Raw genomic sequence first — 18,723 nt, forward strand, 5'->3', positions numbered from 1 at the left:
ATAGTAAAAGTAAAGATGTACTAAATTAAAAAAGAGTATAAGTTTAGTCATATGGTGTCGCTAAAACACTACCTGGCAGAAGAAGAAGAAAATATTTTTTCCCACAATCCTTTGCGTTCGGTAGACTGCTTACGTCAATCCTGCGACGAAATTTGATGCTAAACAAGTCACTGGTAAGCCTCAGTCCAACATATTATGTCCTCCTGTAAGCGTTAACGTTAATTTAAAAACAGAATGTTTTTTTTCTATAAATACGCAATGACATTTTCCTGGAGACACTCCACGAGTGACTGTCAAATTGGCTAAACTAGCTACATTTTAGCACTTGATTATGCTAGCATACTCTATCTAACGCACAATAGTTTCTATGGTTCTCCGTATATAGTTGGGAATTTGTTACAAGACAGATTGACCATTGTCTTTTATTAATTGTAGTTTTTTTCTGCTGTAGACATTTTGACAAAATCACTATGGAAACGGAACAACCAAAGAACGAGAGCGATTCACATACGCCTCCAACCTGTCAGTCAAAGAAGCCGAGCCAAGCTCTGTACGTGCCAAAGAAACGTCTCCAACCCTCTAAAGACAAACCTCAAGTTGAAGGGGAATTAAAACCAAAGCCCAGGCCTCGCTACACGGACAAGGCTCGAAAGAACGCCAAGAACAAGAAGGACAAGGCAGGAGGAGCGGGGGATAAACAGTCATCCGTGGAAGCAGATGGAGCTGAGATGCAGAGTGATCTCACCAACCCTCTTGTGGAGGAGAAGCAGCTCCATGGTCCAGATGTTGACACTAATGGGTGTCTCAACTCAGAAAATGTTGACACAGATGTTTTGTCTCAGCATGAAGAAAAGGGACAAGATGAGAGTTGGGACACTTTATTTAATGATGATGGCGATTGTCTCAGCCATCGGCTGTCCGAAGAGGTAAATGAATTATATTGCTATGACAACACAACACATTTCCCATCCTGCTTGTCATCATTAGGGTCATGGATGAGCTGGGGCCTAACACAGCTGACTCTGTGTGAGAGAGGCGTTGTTGGGCACCAACCAACCATAGGGGGCGTATAGACAAATAAATGTTCACACCTATGGACAAGTTAGTCTCTAATTAACCTAACATGCAATATGGATTGGATACACGGACAAAACCTGACCCGAAAATAGAACTGTGAGGACAGCAAGTGAACCACTTGTCCACCCTTTCCAATACGGTTGTCTCTGAATTGTTCATACATTATATCATAAATTATTTTGATTCATCTATTCGGTTGCTCTTATGTCCTTGTTACTCTAGCTATCTTTAAGTGAAGATGGAAAGACGAAGTCACTCCAGGAGGCCAGATTTGACTATTACAACATGAACAGATTTGATGACGATGATGATGACGACGACGACGACGACGACGATGTGGACGACAATGCGGAGGAGCTCTCTCACATCATCGAGATCTACGATTTTCCACCCGAGTTTAAAACAGAGGATCTCCTCAAGTTATTCCAGGCATACCTGTATGTAATTCACATCACTTTTTAAAAATTCCACATCAGTAAACACCCACTCTCAGTGACTTTAACATCATGTAACTTAATATAGTTGTAGTTCAAGTGTTGTTTGTATAACATAACTTGTGAATGCTGGTGAAATAATGCCATTCATATGAACATCTTCTGACATAGTAGACGCAAATCCACATTTTAGTGTGCTATGGATCATACATCGTACATTCCTGGTACATCAAGACCTTCTTACATGTTTTTTTCTGCAATGTCTTCACAGACAGAAGGGCTTTGACATCAAGTGGATTGACGACACACGTGCACTTGGTGTCTTTGCAAGCCCCATTGCAGGTAGGCAAGCAATTCTAGAAAACTGTTTAACGATACTGTTACAATATTGTAACTGCAGTGCTGTTTGAATAATGTTAACACACAGTAACAGCCTTTTTTCTTTGCATGTTAATTTACTTCAAATGCTGAATACAACAATGCTGATTTATTGAAGATGAAGTCAGTGAATGTATTTGTTTAACACTACTAAAACTTTCATTTTAGTGTGTGGCATAGTTTGAAAATGCCTTATATCGATAATAGCAGAATACACAGCGGCATGGGATCAATAGTTACCATGGCAATAACAGACAATATCATTTATTGGCAATACCCATCAAAAATAATTTGTTACCTTTTTTAAGGGTTAAATGTTTTTGTGTCTTTAGCCCGTGACGCTTTAAGAACTAAACATCCGCTGATGAAGTTGCGACCACTTTCCAAATCCTCTTCTGCGACAAAGGCCAAAGCACGCAGCTGCTCAGGTACCGATACAATCCTCTTACTTCTCTGCCTCTTTTTTCATTTTTATTCCATGCCGTGACATTTTTGTATACCACTTTCTTTCTCCTTTTATGTCACACTCAGAAACTCTTCTGCCTGCTAAGGAGAGACCTCAGACCAGCGCCGCTCTGGCCCGCAGGCTTGTCATCGGTGCCCTCGGTGTGAAGAGCACCCTGACAAAGGAGCAACGGGAGGCAGAGAGGAAGAAGCTCCAGGAAGCAAGAGGTACGTGATAAGTTGAATACACTTTACCCTGCCCGTTATTATGTATTCATAAGCATTGCGCATAGAGAAGAATTTTCTAACATTACATTAGGTATTGTACAACTGCTGTCCCACTAGACGGGGACAAAGAGGCGATGGAAAATATCTATTCTTTCGGTACATTTCACCACTTTATTACAGTAAACCTCGGATATATCGGACTCGGATATATCGGAAATTCACTCACAACGGACAGATAAAAAAGAACCGATTTTTCTGTAATGCATTTCCAATAAAATTTCCCTCGCATATATCGGATGGCCGCATCGTGGCGCTCCGATTCGCCGAATCGTGACAGGCCGCTATACGACGTCATTTGCAGCGTTTGCAGCGTTGCCTGCGCGTCCAGGTACATTGGAAACATAGTCAAGGAAGTGCCTTTTTATAACGGATAAAATCCCATTTACGCATATATATACGCATATATATACGCATATATATAAATCCGATATATGCGTAAAATGGACATTTTCCGGTATACGCATATAACGGATTTCGCTTATATCGGACAAAACCAGTGGGAACAATTGAATCCGATATATCCGAGGTTTACTGTATATGCAGTGTATATATTACTGCATATTTCCAAGCCACTATGGCAAATAATATTATTGATCTAGGTGCCCTTTCATGCTAATCATATATACAACAACTGAAATATTGTACAATAACTGTTAATAATTGTCTTGCAAACATCACCATCACTATAATAACAATGACAGCACCATATATAAATCAGTGAGTTACGTGAGGATATGTTGCACATTTTTAAATGTGTATGCTTATTGTTGGAGCGCCTTAGCGTTTGCATCATCGTGCTTTCACCACAAGTGGGAGCTCTTCTCCCAAGTAGCAAAGTAAGTGGGAAGCGGAGGTCTCAAGCTGATGCAAAATGAAGTTGCTCTCTGTCCTCTGTTGTTTGGCTCACAGCAGGTCTATAATCAGCACTGCAGCCTTTTCCCTCACAGAGGGAACATAAGTATATAGGCTCAAAAAACCACAAGTGGCTGTCCACTGAACTGCTAGCCAGGAAGGCAGAAAAGCGCCTTTGTTCTTAGTATGGATGTCCTGCCGTGCTCTTTATTTAAAGAGCCTGTGCAAGACGGGCTTCACGTACTGAACATTTTGTCCTTAGTTTTGCTGCCACGTGTCAATGCATCCATTTTTATATTTACACTCCGTCGCAAATCTATGCATGCGGCACAAACACCCGCGCAGATTTGACATTACAAATCAGGCCACTTTGAAATGCTGTTCAAAACGTCTATCGGTCTGTGTGATTTAATCCTCCAGAACAAAAGCGTCTGGCAGCCAAACAGAGGGAAGATGCTTGGGAGGGAAGGTGATTGGAGAGAAAACTCGCCTGCCTTGCTCCGTTTGACTCATTTCAGGCCACGCCCACTTACTGCCCACACTTCCTTGACATGCAGTCCCACCATTTTCCAAACATGCCATATCCTATGTATGTAACAATGTAAAATTTTCAAAGGTTGGTTCATTTTGTGGAATGGTTACCTGCAACACAATACAGCACCCATTTCCTGCTTTCCTTGACTCCTGGTACTGAGTCATATCGGAATATTGTATACTGTATATCACATTTTCATTTGTTAAGGACAGGAACGGACATGACGCATAAATGGTCTTTTGACAGTGTTTGTTTATGAAGAAATCGTTGCCAGTAGATTTTATTAATTAATTGTAATGTTTGGTTTTGTGTGTGTGTGTGTGTGTGTGTAAACTATCCGAGTGGTTCACATTACTATTATATTTAGGGTTTTTATCCAGTCGTCTGGCTAGTCTGTCTCTATACATGTTTGCGCAGCAGTTCAAATGCTATAAAGCTACTTTTTTTAGTTTAAAATGAGGGCGCACTGGTAGTAATTTCATGTACATAATTTTCTCTGTAGTGTGGAGCCTCCCATTGACCCTTGCAGTCACTTATTTTCTGCAACATGATTACCCAAACACTGGATGACAGAACCCTGTAAATATAATGAGGTGAATTAAACTACGACCTCTGTTTTCCATTACATTTGTGGTTCATTTTAGATTAGCAAACACTTAAACGCAGCATCATTTGGTACGATTGAGGGGTAGCCTTTATTTGCTGGAAAGTCAAGAGTTTGCCCTTGCAAAGTTTTCACTAGGGAGTGAAACTTTTGAAAAAGTTTAACATCAACCATGCTGTGTTTTGATGATTTTACATGGAGCTCCTTAGATGCACTTCCAGGCCAAAGATGCGAGCAGCTGCGTCTTTGAGGCTCGGCCCTGTGACCACAAGCCATGTGGCGCTGCATCTCAGTCCACTCCTCAACCAGTAATTAAGCCTCGCAATGCAAAATAGAGGAACGAGCTGTGAATGTGTTACTTGTTTTCAGCTTAAACTTCAAATTAACCTTTTTCTAAATTAACTTTGCCAACGTCTGAGTGTAGAAATGCCATTTAACCTCTAGGGCTGCGGAATATGTACGGTGATCGATGACCATTACATCTGTCCTGCAAAACGGATGAGACAGTGTACGTAATACGCTGTAATGCAGTGTAATAAGCTGTGTGCCACGTGGCTCAATGTAGGTTGCCTCAAAGCCAAATAACCGTCACTTTTTGTAATATCTTCATTTGGTTGGTCCCAAAGCAGACTAGAAAAAACATTTTATGTAATCCAAATATGCTTGATGAGACATCACAAAATCTAATGAACCTACCCTCATTTTATTCAGTGCAAAGGTTGTAAAAAATTGTTTATAATATTGATCTACAACCATTTGGAACTGTGTACAAATGCATAGAGATAGTACAGCCCCTTCTTTTTGCAGGAGTTACTTTCCGGGACCATCGCACCCATAAACATTTTTTTACATTTTTTTTTTATTTTTTTACACACAACCCATCCCTTCCGGCCTTTTTTCCCTGGCGGTGTCCTTGCTTTTGCATCTGACAGCACGGTGTGTTCAGGGATGGCTGAGTGTGAATGAGATGTGTTTTCTGCAAAAAAAGGCCTATATTTTGACAAAAAAAAAAAAAGACCTTATTTGGAACGCAAATTTTTGGGGGCTGTGAATGTTGAATCGCGAATGTGTGGGTATCCGCTGTAATAATTTAACATGTTTAGGAATTATGTGGTAAATTTCATTTGCTGCTTTTTTTGCAGTGCTGTTGCCGGGCTTGGGCATGTGTACAAAAAACTACATGTCACATGCGAGTAAGCAGTGTCAAGTCAAGTTCAATTAAAGATAATTTCTCTTAAAATAGTACTAAAGGCAGTCATTAATCTTAATTTTGACATGTATGGGACTTTGCTTGACATTCGCCATCACGGTCTTATTTCTGCTGCTTGTTTTCATTCCTTAATTGTTGCAACCACGCCTCTGCAAACCCATGCTTTCTCCAGTGTGGAATTAAAACAAATATAGACAAAAGCTCATAAATTAGCCAGAACAGAGGTGGACCTCCCTGTCCGCTTTTGCTCCTGCAGCTGAATCATCATCGTGTGAGATCCAAACCCTGAGTCACTTCTGTTTCTTTAGTTACAACCACAAAGATGCCAGCTTGGTGCTTCACATGTAGTCAAAAAAACCATCAGTCAGCAAAGGATGGATGGTCCAAAGGACTAGCTTGTGTGTGATGCATGACACACAGTCCAACTGAATTAGTCATTTATTGTGAAAACCAATCAGTTTGATCACAACAATTGAGGAAACACTTTTTTTTTTCTTTAGACAGATTTTAGCCTAAATATGGCACACTTATAATTAGCACACTTTCGTGTACTTTTGAGATGATCTGACTCATATTTATATAAATAGACTTGACTTGACTTAACAGGGGTAGGGTTCACTCTACATGGACACTATGACAAGATATGAGATATTATGTCAAGCTGCCGCCATCAAAACGTGATTTGTCATGTGACTTGTTGTAATGACTTTAAAATTCCCAGTCATGGGACAATAAGGCTCCTGGGAATTTTGGTTGGCTGAGACTCCCTGGGGGGAGGATGGCAAATGCAGTAGTTGTGTTGCAACAAAGTAGTTTGAATACTGCTGTAATTTAATTGCACAATGCATTGCACTTTTATAGTAGAGTAAACCTCGGATATATCGTACTCGGATATATCGGAAATTTGCTAACAACGGACAGATAAAAAAGAACCAATTTTTCTGTAATGCATTTCCAATAAAAATTCATTGCATATATCGGATTTTTTATAACGGATTTCGCCTATTTCGGACAAAATCTCCAGTCCCGTTCCAATGCATTTCCATTAAATTTCCCTCGCATATATCGGATGGCCGCATCGTGGCGCTCCGATTCGCCGAATCGTGACAGGCCGCTATACGACGTCATTTGCAGCGTTTGCAGCGTTGCCTGCGCGTCCAGGTACATTGGAAACATAGTCAAGGAAGTGCCTTTTTATAACGGATAAAATCCGATTTACGCATATACCGGATATAAATCCGATATATGCGTAAAACGGACATTTTCCGGTATACGCATATAACGGATTTCGCTTATATCGGACAAAACCAGTGGGAACAATTGAATCCGATATATCCGAGGTTTACTGTATTTGTATCTTCATTTGACAACAGATTCTGCTAAATCAAAAATGATCATTTTTTTGCTATATTTTCTGCTAAGAAAATCTCCAGGAAAAATAACCATTCCTTAATTGACCATGCAGTGTGTCATTCTGATGTTTATTCTTTCTCTACCTTTTAAGTAATAATATTTAAGGCGCAATAATGTGGCACAACCAGAATCCAATTGGATGATAATACCAATGTTGAACAGGTGAAGAACAAACAAATAATCTCTCATCATAAAATTAACAATACAAAACACAACCACGCAGGGACAATGCCAACTCAAAAGTACAATAAAATCTGCATAAATTAGAGACCTAACAAGTATTATTCCAGAGAGGTAATATAAAACTGTACATGACAATACATGTGCAATACATTACAATATTTATTCAAATAAGGCAAAGTAGCACCATGGAGTTAAAAAAAAAAAGTAGATTGTCATTCAAAACCAAAAAGCACACAAGTGTAACAGTAAAAAAAAAAAAACATTGGCAATTGGAGAGTGAACAGACAGTTGTTACCTGTGTTCATGTTGTGCATTCATGTTTTTTGGAATGATCTTTAAAAAAAAAAAAATCTAATTAATTTCAAATGATAATGAAATGTAAATTAACTACTCTACATTTTACGATCTAATGCCTGCTTTCTTTTTTTTTGCTCCCCTCCTTAATCATGTTAAAATGTCCATGAAATCCTTCCTTTCCCTCTCGCCCTCGTCTCTGTTTAGCCTTGTCCTGTGGTGTTGAGGTGTGCTGAGGAGTTGAACGGTCCTTCTGTCCTTAAATTGCGTGGTCCTCCACTCACAGGAAGTTGTTGGTGATCTGACGCTGGTGGTCAAACAAGTCCTCGGCCTCGGCACTGTAAGCATCACCTGATGAGAGAATGAAACGTACAAAACTCATTAGACTGCGGCAAATATTAATACTATTAGTGCTAGTGGTATTACTTGTAGTAGTGGTCCACCTAATACCTAATACTATTATTGAGAACACTGAGAAAAATACTCCACATAGAGAAGAAAAATAAATAGTTGGCATTGAGAAAAAAAATAATACTATGAGATTTTGAGAATAAAGTCGTACATTTCTGACAAAAAAATTCAGGAGAATATTGTTGTAAATTTACAAGAGTAAAGTCGTATATGTACGAGAAAAAAAATCACAATATTACAAGAATATACAAAATACAAAAAAAAAAATTGGAATATTACGAGAATAAAGTTGTAACTTTAGAATGAAGTTGTAAATTTAGGAGACAAAATTGTAATATTACAAGAGTAAAGTTTAAAATTTATGATAAAAAATTGTAATGTAACAAGAATAAAGTCGTAAATTCACAAGAAAAAAAATAATATTACGACAATAACATTGTAAATTTACATTGTACATTTAAGGAAAAAAATCTTAATATTACAAGAATAAATGTTTAAAATTTAAAGAAAAAAATCATAATATTACGAGAATAAAGTCATGAATTTACGAGAAAAAAATTGAGAATATTACAAGAATAAAGTTGTAAATTTACAAGAATTAAGTTGTAAATTTACGAGAAAAAAATGACAATATTATGAGCATAAACATTTACGAGAAAAAATTCAGTCCTACCTAAACCAACTAAGTCCAGGCCATCCCAGCTCATTTCATACCACATATTATATATATATATATATATATATATATATCCCTCATCCTATCCTCATCACCCCTTCCACTCTCATCCTACTTTATTACCGCTTATCCCACCTCATGCCATCCCATATCACTCCATCTCATCGTGCTTTTAATATCATGCTTTCCATATCATCCCTGCATTTAATACCTGTACAGGCCATCCCACCCCATCATTCCATTCCGTCCCATCCAAAGCTATTCCATCCCAATGTATTCCATCCCCCTCCTTTTTCCCACCTCATCCCATCCTTTCATAGCTCATAATTATCATCTCATCTCATTGCATCTCTACCTGTATGGCATCCAAACATGTACACCCGGGATCCATCATACTTGCACCGACAGCGGACAACGTTGTTCTTGAAATCAGACTCTGCCATATCCAAGGATGGGTTGACCTCCACCTGTGCAAGGAAGGATGAAAGTTATATACATAGATGATTCCGTAGCTCACCATACATCAACCCTAATAACAACTAAGGTTATTATATCCACCGTGCAGCCTAATTCCATGTTATTTACTGTAATTATATTAAGGCTCCATGCCTGTGAAGAACATAAGTTTGTCCTCTGCAGTGCTTTTCTGTCTAGACTAGCGCAATTTATTTTTACTATCAATACCGTAAGAAAAGAAGTGAGAAAGTAACACTGAATGAAGTGACTTTCCATTACTGTTCTCGTTTTTCCAGAATAGCTCCAATCGGGGTTTGTCATAATGAATGACATCACTTTCCACTGTTATCTCTGTGCACTATACAAAAAAAGAGCGCAGAGATGCAGATAATGGTCTTGGTTTTTTTCCATTCAAGTCGCAGCCTGTCATTAGACTGCAGCCATACTTGATGTTTTCCACTCCGTCTGCGCTGCTTACTGTAAGAGCGCAAGCACATAAATGAATTTTCCTGTTGCACACATCAAACAGATAACGTGACCACACGCTGTGCCAATATAGAAACCGACTTTTAATCTTGTGAATTTGCTGCTTACAGTTGTTGGGAAACTTACACGAGCCAATTATTTGTAATTGTAACTCTTTTGATTTGGCTTTCAGAAAAAAAAATGTGCGAAGTTTTTGCGATGATGTCAGAAAGTATCATGAAAGGTTGTAACCATCTGTAGAGACTGTATAGATCAGGGGTGGGCAAACTACGGCCCGGGGGCCACATCCGGCCTGCCAAGTGTTTGAATACGGCCCGCCCGTTCTTTCCAAAGTATTTCATTTAAAGTCAACATACAAGCTGGCATCATGGTTTGAGCCGACATTTTCATGGTTTGGCTGTTTTATCAATTTCGTTATTTGATGCGGTCTGTTGTTTACGAAGTGCTCCTGAAAAAAGGGACACAAGCACATACTAATAATAATAGTAATAATAATATAAAATAATAATAACAAATAATATAAAATAATACTAAATTTATTCTTCTTATTATAAATTTATAATGCACTTTACATAATCATAATAATAATAATAATATCAAATAATAATAAATAATATCAAATAATAATAAATAATATCAAATAATAATAAATTTATTCTTCTTATTATAAATTTATAATGCACTTTACATCAAATAAATGATCTCAAAGTGCACATATAGCAGATTGCATGACACTTTTACAGATACAATAATTTCGTTATTTGATGTGGTCTGTTGTTTACAAAGTGCTCCTGAAAAAAGGGACACAAGCATATAATTATAATAATACAAATAATAATAATAACAAATAATAATAATAACAAATAATAATAAATCTATTATTATAAATTTATAACTTACTTTACATCAAATAAATGATCTCAAAGTGCCCATAAAGCAGATTGCATAACACTTTTACAGATACAATAATTCCAGGCGGGCCGTTACGTGTAAAATATTGAGTCTGGCCCCCCGTCAATTTTGTTAAATCAATGCGGCCCGCCAGTCAAAAAGTTTGCCCACCCCTGGTATAGATCGTGAGGTCGGCACAATCGGGAATCATCGAGCTGACTCTTCAGAAACAGTACAAGACTCTTCAGAAACTGGTTGCCACTTTTTCCTCACTTCTCCCTAAATTCATTGAGTCACATACGTGCTTTCATGGCCAGAGCGCAATGCAGAAGAATACACGCGTGTCAAATGAAAACATCTCTGACTAATGCATCAGCTTGGAAACTAATTAGAAACTATCAGCATCATCTTGTAGTAAAAAATAGAACAAATGACAGAGCGGGAGAACAGATGAGTAGGTCAGCGCAGTAGATTGGAACGTTTAGGAAACAGTCACAAGTCCAACCAAGTCCAACATTGAAAAAAAAATGTCAAGCGCTGACAGTGTTGTCCACTAGCCAATACACTCCACTCGCTAATAGCAGGTCTACTTTCTATATAAAGCCACATTAAATGCACTTTCCTTAAATACACACACACACGCCCTGAAACAACATGCATATGGCATACCTGAATGGCTGGATGCACGGCCAAGAGCCACTTAGCTACAATTATAGTTGGTTATCGCTTTTATCCCACATTGCAGATTTTAAACTCTGTTTTTTCTCTCTTTTTTTTTTAACACACTTGCGTGCATTCATTTTGGGAGGATGTGCCAGATGGCTGAACTTTCATCCGTCCATTTTATGTACCACTTATCCTGCTCGGTGTCATGGGAAAGATGGAGTCGAATCACCCTAGATCAGGGGTCTCAAACTCAATTTACTTGGGGGCCACTGGAGCTAGGGTCTGGGTGAGACTGGGCCGCATCAGGTTTAAAAAAAAAAAAAAAAAAAAAAAAAAACGCATTTATTAAAAACAGAAAAATGAATAAACTTTGCTTTGGTTCCAATTTTCTACAATAAAAGCTCTGATAAAACATTCCACTGTTCTCAAATATCTTACTTTTTATTTTTCTACACAAAATCAGATGAAAAATAAATAAACAAATCAAGAATAAAGAAAATCAATCAATCAGTAATAAATAAATATAATAATAATAAAACGGCAAATAATAAAAACTTAAGAAACCACATATAGTTGGTGGGTAGACAAATGATTTTTTTCAGATTAAAATGAACAAAGCATTATTAGAGCCCTGTAGACATGACAAAACACGACTATAGTCACATTTATACTCTTTTTATTTACAACATATTGCGCAACTGCAGGGTCTTGAGACACATGCTAACTCGCAAACTAGAGAGCTAGCGACCTAAACGGTAGCCTTCAAGTTATTTCCTTTAAACTTAAATAGCCAAAAACTTACCACTTCCACACGGATAGGGAGGATAACTATTAACAGTTATTTAACCTTTAACATGAACATTAATCAAACGTAATAATTTTTTCTGGGTACATGATACCATACAGCATCCATATCAAACTAGCGCGGGCCGCACTAACATTAAACTTTCATATCAAGGCGGGGGCCTCAAACTAGTGTCCTGCGGGCCACATTGCTTCTCAATTATTTTCCGTCATGCCCCCATTCTATTGAGAAACTGATTATATCTATTCTAGCTGGATGAAGACTACGGGTGCTGGACAGAGATTAGAGGTTCACTGACTTTCAGGTACTCGATGAGGACTCAAGTTTTCACTGGAGACTTGAATTCACTAACTTACAGGTCCTTGAAGTCTCAAGTTTGACTGGTCATGGGTGTTCAACAAAGACTTGCGCTCACTGACTTACGGGTACTCGACCAAGTCCCAGGTTTCACACTGACTCATGGGAACTCAATGAAGACTCCAGTTTCATTATTCACGGGTACTCTGCAAAGACTGATTCACCTGATTCGCTTTCACTGGAGACAGTAAAAGGAACCCGTGCTGGGATGAAAGTTCTGATATGAAATATTGATCTCACTTTACAATGAGGTTCACTGACAAACTAATGAAGAACAATTTAGGAACTAGAGTAGAGTATATAGAAGTTAGTTACTGAGGAACTAATGAGTAGTGGTTACGTAGGTTCGTTCCTCATTAACTACTGTAATTGTGTCTACATTATTGTAAAGATCTACCGAAAGATTTACCTGGAAGACATATTCACCCGGCCGCACATCTGTAATGTCAATCCACTGGCAGTCGATGTCATGGCGGTATGTATCCCAGCAGCCAATTGAGATACCCTGCTGTCCCATGTTGTAGCAGGAATACCGCTTCTGGATACCTGGAAGGGGGGGGGTGTCAGTATTTATGGACACAAAATATCTTTGATCTGTAGTGTATTAATGTGTAGTGATGCAGAGTCAGAGACTGTCTGGTCACGGTTTGAATCTTGACTTGTTTGCAAGATGCTAATCTGTATAGTGTCATGCATGTAACACGGTATATCCTTCCTAGAATTCAAACATAAGAGTGTCTAACCGTCGGGGCAGTAGGTGTCCTCCAGACAGAAGCTGGCTTTGTGACCTTCAGCCACTCTGGTGCCATTGAGGGTCAGCAGATCATAGTGAGTGAACACCTCAATGCTGTGGTAGTGCCTAAGAGACGGAACAAGGTCAAGGACGCCGAAGAATGAAGAACATGATCAAAGAACACGGCATAACACTTAGTACTTTTTCTGCTATGTCATCCCTGTGCATGCATATATGTATTTGCATTATATCAGGACTATGCTATGATATGCTTTGATATACTAACCAGCATTACAATAACACCAGCCATCTCTTCAGGAACGGTAATTTCTACATTGAAATATAGTCTTATAAATCCTGTTGTGCGCTTGCGGAGGCGTCACGGAACGGGTTGTTTATCTGTTCTGCGTCGCTCTCGTTATAGAACCATTCCCAGAAGAGGCACTCGGAATAGTGGGGAACAAAAAACCAATGTGCACATGGATTTGGGAGGTAGTGATTGAGGCTGGAAGAAACTCTTGAGCTCGGCCTCTTTTGTTTTAGGACACAAAACCACACCAGCTGAGTCGAGAAGTGAGGCCAGTCTTATCCCTCATTTTAGCAACCAGGTAAACAATGACGAGAATGATTATTCACTGTCAAGATTGTGCTTATTGCCAATGAAAATACCATAAAATACATCGAACATAGCACCGCATTGCTTGTGAAAATGTGCATCATTGTCATCATTGTACCTGTAGAGTCGAGTACAATATATCGTACACTTAAAGGGTTGTTATTCTTCTCTTGATACTTGATGTTAACACTTTCAGATTATACTAATCTATTGAGAAAAGGTACAGCAGCCCTACGGGGTACGTGGCTGTAGAAGGTAGACATGCATGGACTCCGACTGTACTGGACAATATACCTGTGACACTGATGCCAAACCCAGTTCTCTCTGGTGGCCTTGGGTTGAAAATCAGCACGACCCAAGTTCATGATACGGGAGGAAAACCTCAACAGGCGTCTGTGTCCGTAAGGCCACTGCATCCTGGCAGCGGAGGAGGAGAGACAGTTCTCCTCATTGGCACATGACAGCAAATGCAAGGGCCTGTCCTCCAGGTAAGCTGTCTCCTGGACCAGTTGAGCGTCCACGACCAGGTCAGGAGCCGCTGTCAGGGTACAGAAAAGTCACAAGAGTCACAGTGACTGCAAAATAAAGATGAAAAAAAAAAGTGTTTTTTGCTTACTCTCCACACAGGTAACTCCTGCGGCCCTGCCGTCGCCACCTCTTGGACAGTAGACGTGTGTGTTTTTGCGACATTGCTGGATGGACGTCTCGGAGCCCGCACAGTGACTTCCACTCAGAACCACATCACGGGCGTCACTGGAGCTCGTCCAGTACCAAGTCTCCTGCACACACAGACAAGCAAAAAAAAAAAAAACATGAAGTGTATCTTTCCTTGGTTTCAGGCTTTTAAAAATGTAACTATCGGCACATATGATCACATTTTTCACAGTTTTTCACCACCTGTTTAAATGCCCCTCTCAACACACAGCTTGTCCTTTCAGTGCACAGGTCTATTTACAGCTCCTTTTCCTTGTGAATTTCTGCCGATTTCACTTTGCCTCACTTTTCCCTCTTTTATTTTCAGAGTGCTGGAAGTGGACCTTCGAGAAGCCTATAATTACCTCAGGCCTGGGTAATAACACAGCACAGATACACAAACAGCAGCCCCAGAGAGAGAGCCAGAGAAGGGACATGTGGCATTACGCAGGACAAACACCAAGACAGGGAGTAACACACAGCGAGATATAAGGATGTGCTCATCACCTGGTGTGCTCTCGAGGCAAAACCCAAGCCGAGCTGTCGACACACCACCATGGCCTCGTTGATTCCCCAGTTCTCACTGCAGACTGAACCCCAGCGCTTTGTTCCTCCGACGTCCATCAGCACCTCCACACGGCCTTCTGCTCTGTCTCTGCCTCCTGCCAGTCTCACCTGAGGGAGAATGGTGACATGTGTATCAACACTGCCATGGACTGATAATATAATACTGTGTGTGGAAATGTGTCTCTCACTGTGGACTGTGTGCCCGTGTTAGGGACGTTGCAGCGGACCCCCACATCCTGGCTGTGCTTGATGGTGTACAGTGGAACCTCTTTGAAGGAACAGTCCAAAAGGGACCTCTCGTGGCCCGTGCACTGCACACTGTTCATGTGGATGGGACCGGAACCTAAGGTCAGAGTTGGAATATTTGAATAAGTAATTCAAATACTCATACCGGTATTATTATAATTAACTGTAATTTTCCGAGTTCGATTCCACCCTCATTTCTGTGTGGAGTTTGCATGTCCGGGTACTCCGGTTTCCTCCCACATTCCCAAAACATGCTAGGTTAATTGGCGACTCCAAATTGTCCATAGGCGGTCGAGTGGTTAGTGCGCTGACCTCACAGCTAGGAGACCCGAGTTCAATCCCACCCTCGACCATCTCTGTGTGGAGTTTGCATGTTCTCCCCGTGCATGCGTGGGTTTTCTCCGGGTACTCCGGTACTCTGGGTTTCCTCCCACATTCCAAAAACATGCTAGGTTAATTGGCCACTCCAAATTGTCCATAGGTATGAATGTGAGTGTGAATGGTTGTTTGTCTATATGTGCCCTGTGATTGGCTGGAAACCAGTCCAGGGTGTACCCCGCCTCTTGCCTGAAGACAGCTGGGATAGGCTCCAGCACGCCCGCAACCCTCGTGAGGATAAGCGGAAAATGAATAACTCAACTGTAACTTTCCACCCCCATGCAACTCTATCGGTACCCACACAAGCCTGGAATTGGGCAGCACTTGGACTGAATTTATATGAAAAAAGTCGTGTATTTTGATTAAAAGAGCCAACTATATGCACAGATCACTGATGTGGCTCACACTCTGTTTGACAGAGAGATTTTTGTCCAAATGACTGCACACCGCAGGCAAAAATCTTTGAACTTGCGTAAGCATATGAAGATGCATGAGGCCAAATCTTTATTAAGCCCTGTATTTTTTTGCACTCAAATAGCACTCAATGATGTCATCAAGTCTTGAGTAAGGTCACTCTTCTCTTACTGCACCACCCATGAGCCGTCACAGAACTCCAGAAAAGGCCCAGACCGCTCTCCTGTGTTTGCGACCTTGTTAAATAGGCCTGAACTTTGTCGAGAAACATTAAAACCCGCAACGCTTCACTCTTGACATTTACCATGGTTATTATTTCGACATAACGCCAACACAGCACCTACCTTTATAGAACCCTGAAAGGGTTCCATGAATTACTTCATTAAGGCAAGGAGGGACACGGAAATGCAGCCGCCATTATGGGTCAAGTTATGCTCTCATTCAGGCAGAAAGATAATGGCAGGAAATGAACGTAATTATGGAATTACTGCAGAAGTATGCAGGGAAAAAGGACAATAACTCCCAACAAATGAAGGTCTGGTTTTGCTTGGAAAATGTCTTTTGTTTGCATTGGACAATTGTGTGGAAGTGCTTCCAAGACAATGTGTATGTGAGTCATTGTGAGCTGCTGATGTTACTTAAATAACTGCTCATGGCTAAAACGTTCTCAGCATCTGAGATAGATGCAGTGCTTCCGCAGTAAACGTGTTTATTTGTCCGCTCCGACCCACAGTTCTTGCACTTGTGCATCGGACCATTTAGAAGCACAAATTTAGACTCATTGGTGTTTAGTCTGAAGTCGGTTCTCATGAGAATCTAGTAAGATGTCACACAAAAAAGTAATGAATGGTAATTAGTCAGAAACCAACATATTTTGGGGTTGCTTACTTCTTTTTTTTCTTTACATTAATGAATAGGATGCCCCAAACTTAACCAGACTTAACGCCCTAACCATAACCACGTTGAAATGATGGCAAAATATAGTGTTAACAGCACAGCATTTGTGTGCGCTCATGCAAGCACAGCAACAGGCCTCCATGCTGGGATTGTCTCGTTATTAAGAGAATACTGTATAATGCGTTTCATAATCATGTTTGTAAAAAAAACAAACTGCCAATTAGGAATGATGTTGTAGCACGGTGGTTGAGTGGTGAAAGGAAAAATATTTTTGATTCAAATCCTGGCCGGGATGCCTTCCGAACGCCTCCCTGGGGAAGACGGACAACATGTTGGAGAGACTATGTCTCTCAAGCGGCCGGAGGACGCCTTGGGATCCACTGGATGAAGTGGCCAGGGAGAGGGAAGTCTGGGCTTCCCCGATCCCGGATAAGCGGTAGAAGATGAATACAGTAAACCTCGGATATATCGGATTCAATTGTTCCCACTGGTTTTGTCCGATATAAGCGGAATCCGTTATATGCGTATACCGGAAAATGTCCGTTTTACGCATATATCGGATTTATATCCGGTATATGCGTAAATGGGATTTTATCCGTTATAAAAAGGCACTTCCTTGACTATGTTTCCAATGTACCTGGACGCGCAGGCAACGCTGCAAACGCTGCAAATGACGTCGTATAGCGGCCTGTCACGATTCGGCGAATCGGAGCGCCACGATGCGGCCATCCGATATATGCGAGGGAAATTTAATGGAAATGCATTGGAACGGGACTGGAGATTTTGTCCGAAATAGGCGAAATCCGTTATAAAAAATCGGATATATGCAATGAATTTTTATTGGAAATGCATTACAGAAAAATTGGTTCTTTTTTATCTGTCCGTTGTGAGCGAATTTCCGATATATCCGAGGTTTACTGTAGTTAGCTAATTAATAATTAATAGAAAAATATTTTAGCTAGTTTGCTTAACCATATTATCCTGCCCTCAGAGTGTCTGACGAGAAAAATCAGACAATGTGACTGTTTGTCAAGCCGTGACCCTAAATCAGCTGGGATAGGCTCCAGCTTCCTCGTGACCTAATCGGTGTACAAAATAGATGGATCTTGTATGAGTGCGCCGTTGTACACATTTTGGTCATTTATGTGTCAGTGCCCTGTCTCACCCTGTCCTAGATGAGCCCTGGTCAAGGCCTCCATTGCCGTCCCAAAGCCCAGCTCTCTGCAAACCACGTTGGCATCTGTGATGTCCCACAGGTGGTCTGCAACAGTGCCCCATTTGCCGTCCTTCAGCACCTCCACGCGACCCTCCCCAACGCGAGGCCCCGCCTTGAGACGCACGTTCTTCTGGAAGAAGAAAAAAAAAAGATGAGTACATTTTTGCTGCCTTGAAGCATGTTCTTTTACTTCCAGATGATGGTCATTATTGAGTTTGTTTAAGGGTAATTGGAAATCCCATACCAAAAAAGAGTAAATTATGAGAGCATATTAGGCTAGCAGAGGTCCTATGTCATAGAGAAGGCTATAAAATCTCAACTAGAGAAGGCAATTTTTGTAAAAATTGCATGTAAATGCTGACAAACGGACAATGCACTTAAGTGCTGTTGAAACTTAAAATCAATGCCGGAATATTTTGAATCAGGTGAGAAATGTAAAGCGGAAAAATCGTCCATTTGCATGCTAGTATCTAGCCAGATATCACTAGTACTGATAGTACTGC

At 40.3% G+C, this 18,723-nt stretch overlaps 2 protein-coding genes across 4 annotated transcripts in view; one reads left to right on the plus strand and one right to left on the minus strand.

Moving 5' to 3' along the window:
- Window positions 1-8,380, plus strand: r3hcc1l (R3H domain and coiled-coil containing 1-like). Of its 2 annotated transcripts, none has more exons than XM_058065510.1 (7): window positions 1-173; window positions 452-926; window positions 1,300-1,514; window positions 1,783-1,853; window positions 2,222-2,317; window positions 2,421-2,561; window positions 7,920-8,380. In XM_058065510.1, exons 2-7 carry the CDS (start codon window positions 471-473, stop codon window positions 7,946-7,948), a joined length of 1,008 nt encoding a protein of 335 aa, XP_057921493.1. In that variant the 5' UTR covers window positions 1-173; window positions 452-470; the 3' UTR covers window positions 7,949-8,380. The 2 variants fall into 2 exon arrangements, with proteins under 2 accessions (XP_057921493.1, XP_057921492.1); XM_058065509.1 differs by lacking the exon at window positions 7,920-8,380 and adding an exon at window positions 3,894-4,633 and having other exon boundaries at window positions 5-173.
- The window catches only part of LOC131123913 (lysyl oxidase homolog 4-like), a 20,711-nt gene continuing 9,272 nt past the window's right edge, over window positions 7,285-18,723 (minus strand). For both annotated transcript variants that reach the window (XM_058065505.1, XM_058065504.1), the window contains exons 7-15: window positions 18,170-18,350; window positions 15,258-15,412; window positions 15,010-15,177; window positions 14,426-14,588; window positions 14,104-14,347; window positions 13,204-13,319; window positions 12,870-13,006; window positions 9,155-9,266; window positions 7,285-8,063 (exon numbers count right to left, since the gene is read on the minus strand). In XM_058065505.1, the coding sequence (XP_057921488.1) occupies window positions 7,993-8,063; window positions 9,155-9,266; window positions 12,870-13,006; window positions 13,204-13,319; window positions 14,104-14,347; window positions 14,426-14,588; window positions 15,010-15,177; window positions 15,258-15,412; window positions 18,170-18,350 (1,347 nt within the window). In that variant the 3' untranslated portion in view covers window positions 7,285-7,992. The remainder of the gene's footprint in view (window positions 8,064-9,154; window positions 9,267-12,869; window positions 13,007-13,203; window positions 13,320-14,103; window positions 14,348-14,425; window positions 14,589-15,009; window positions 15,178-15,257; window positions 15,413-18,169; window positions 18,351-18,723) is intronic.

The sequence above is a fragment of the Doryrhamphus excisus genome, chromosome 1, assembly GCF_030265055.1.
Source record: "Doryrhamphus excisus isolate RoL2022-K1 chromosome 1, RoL_Dexc_1.0, whole genome shotgun sequence".
In the NCBI taxonomy this organism is placed as follows: domain Eukaryota; kingdom Metazoa; phylum Chordata; class Actinopteri; order Syngnathiformes; family Syngnathidae; genus Doryrhamphus; species Doryrhamphus excisus.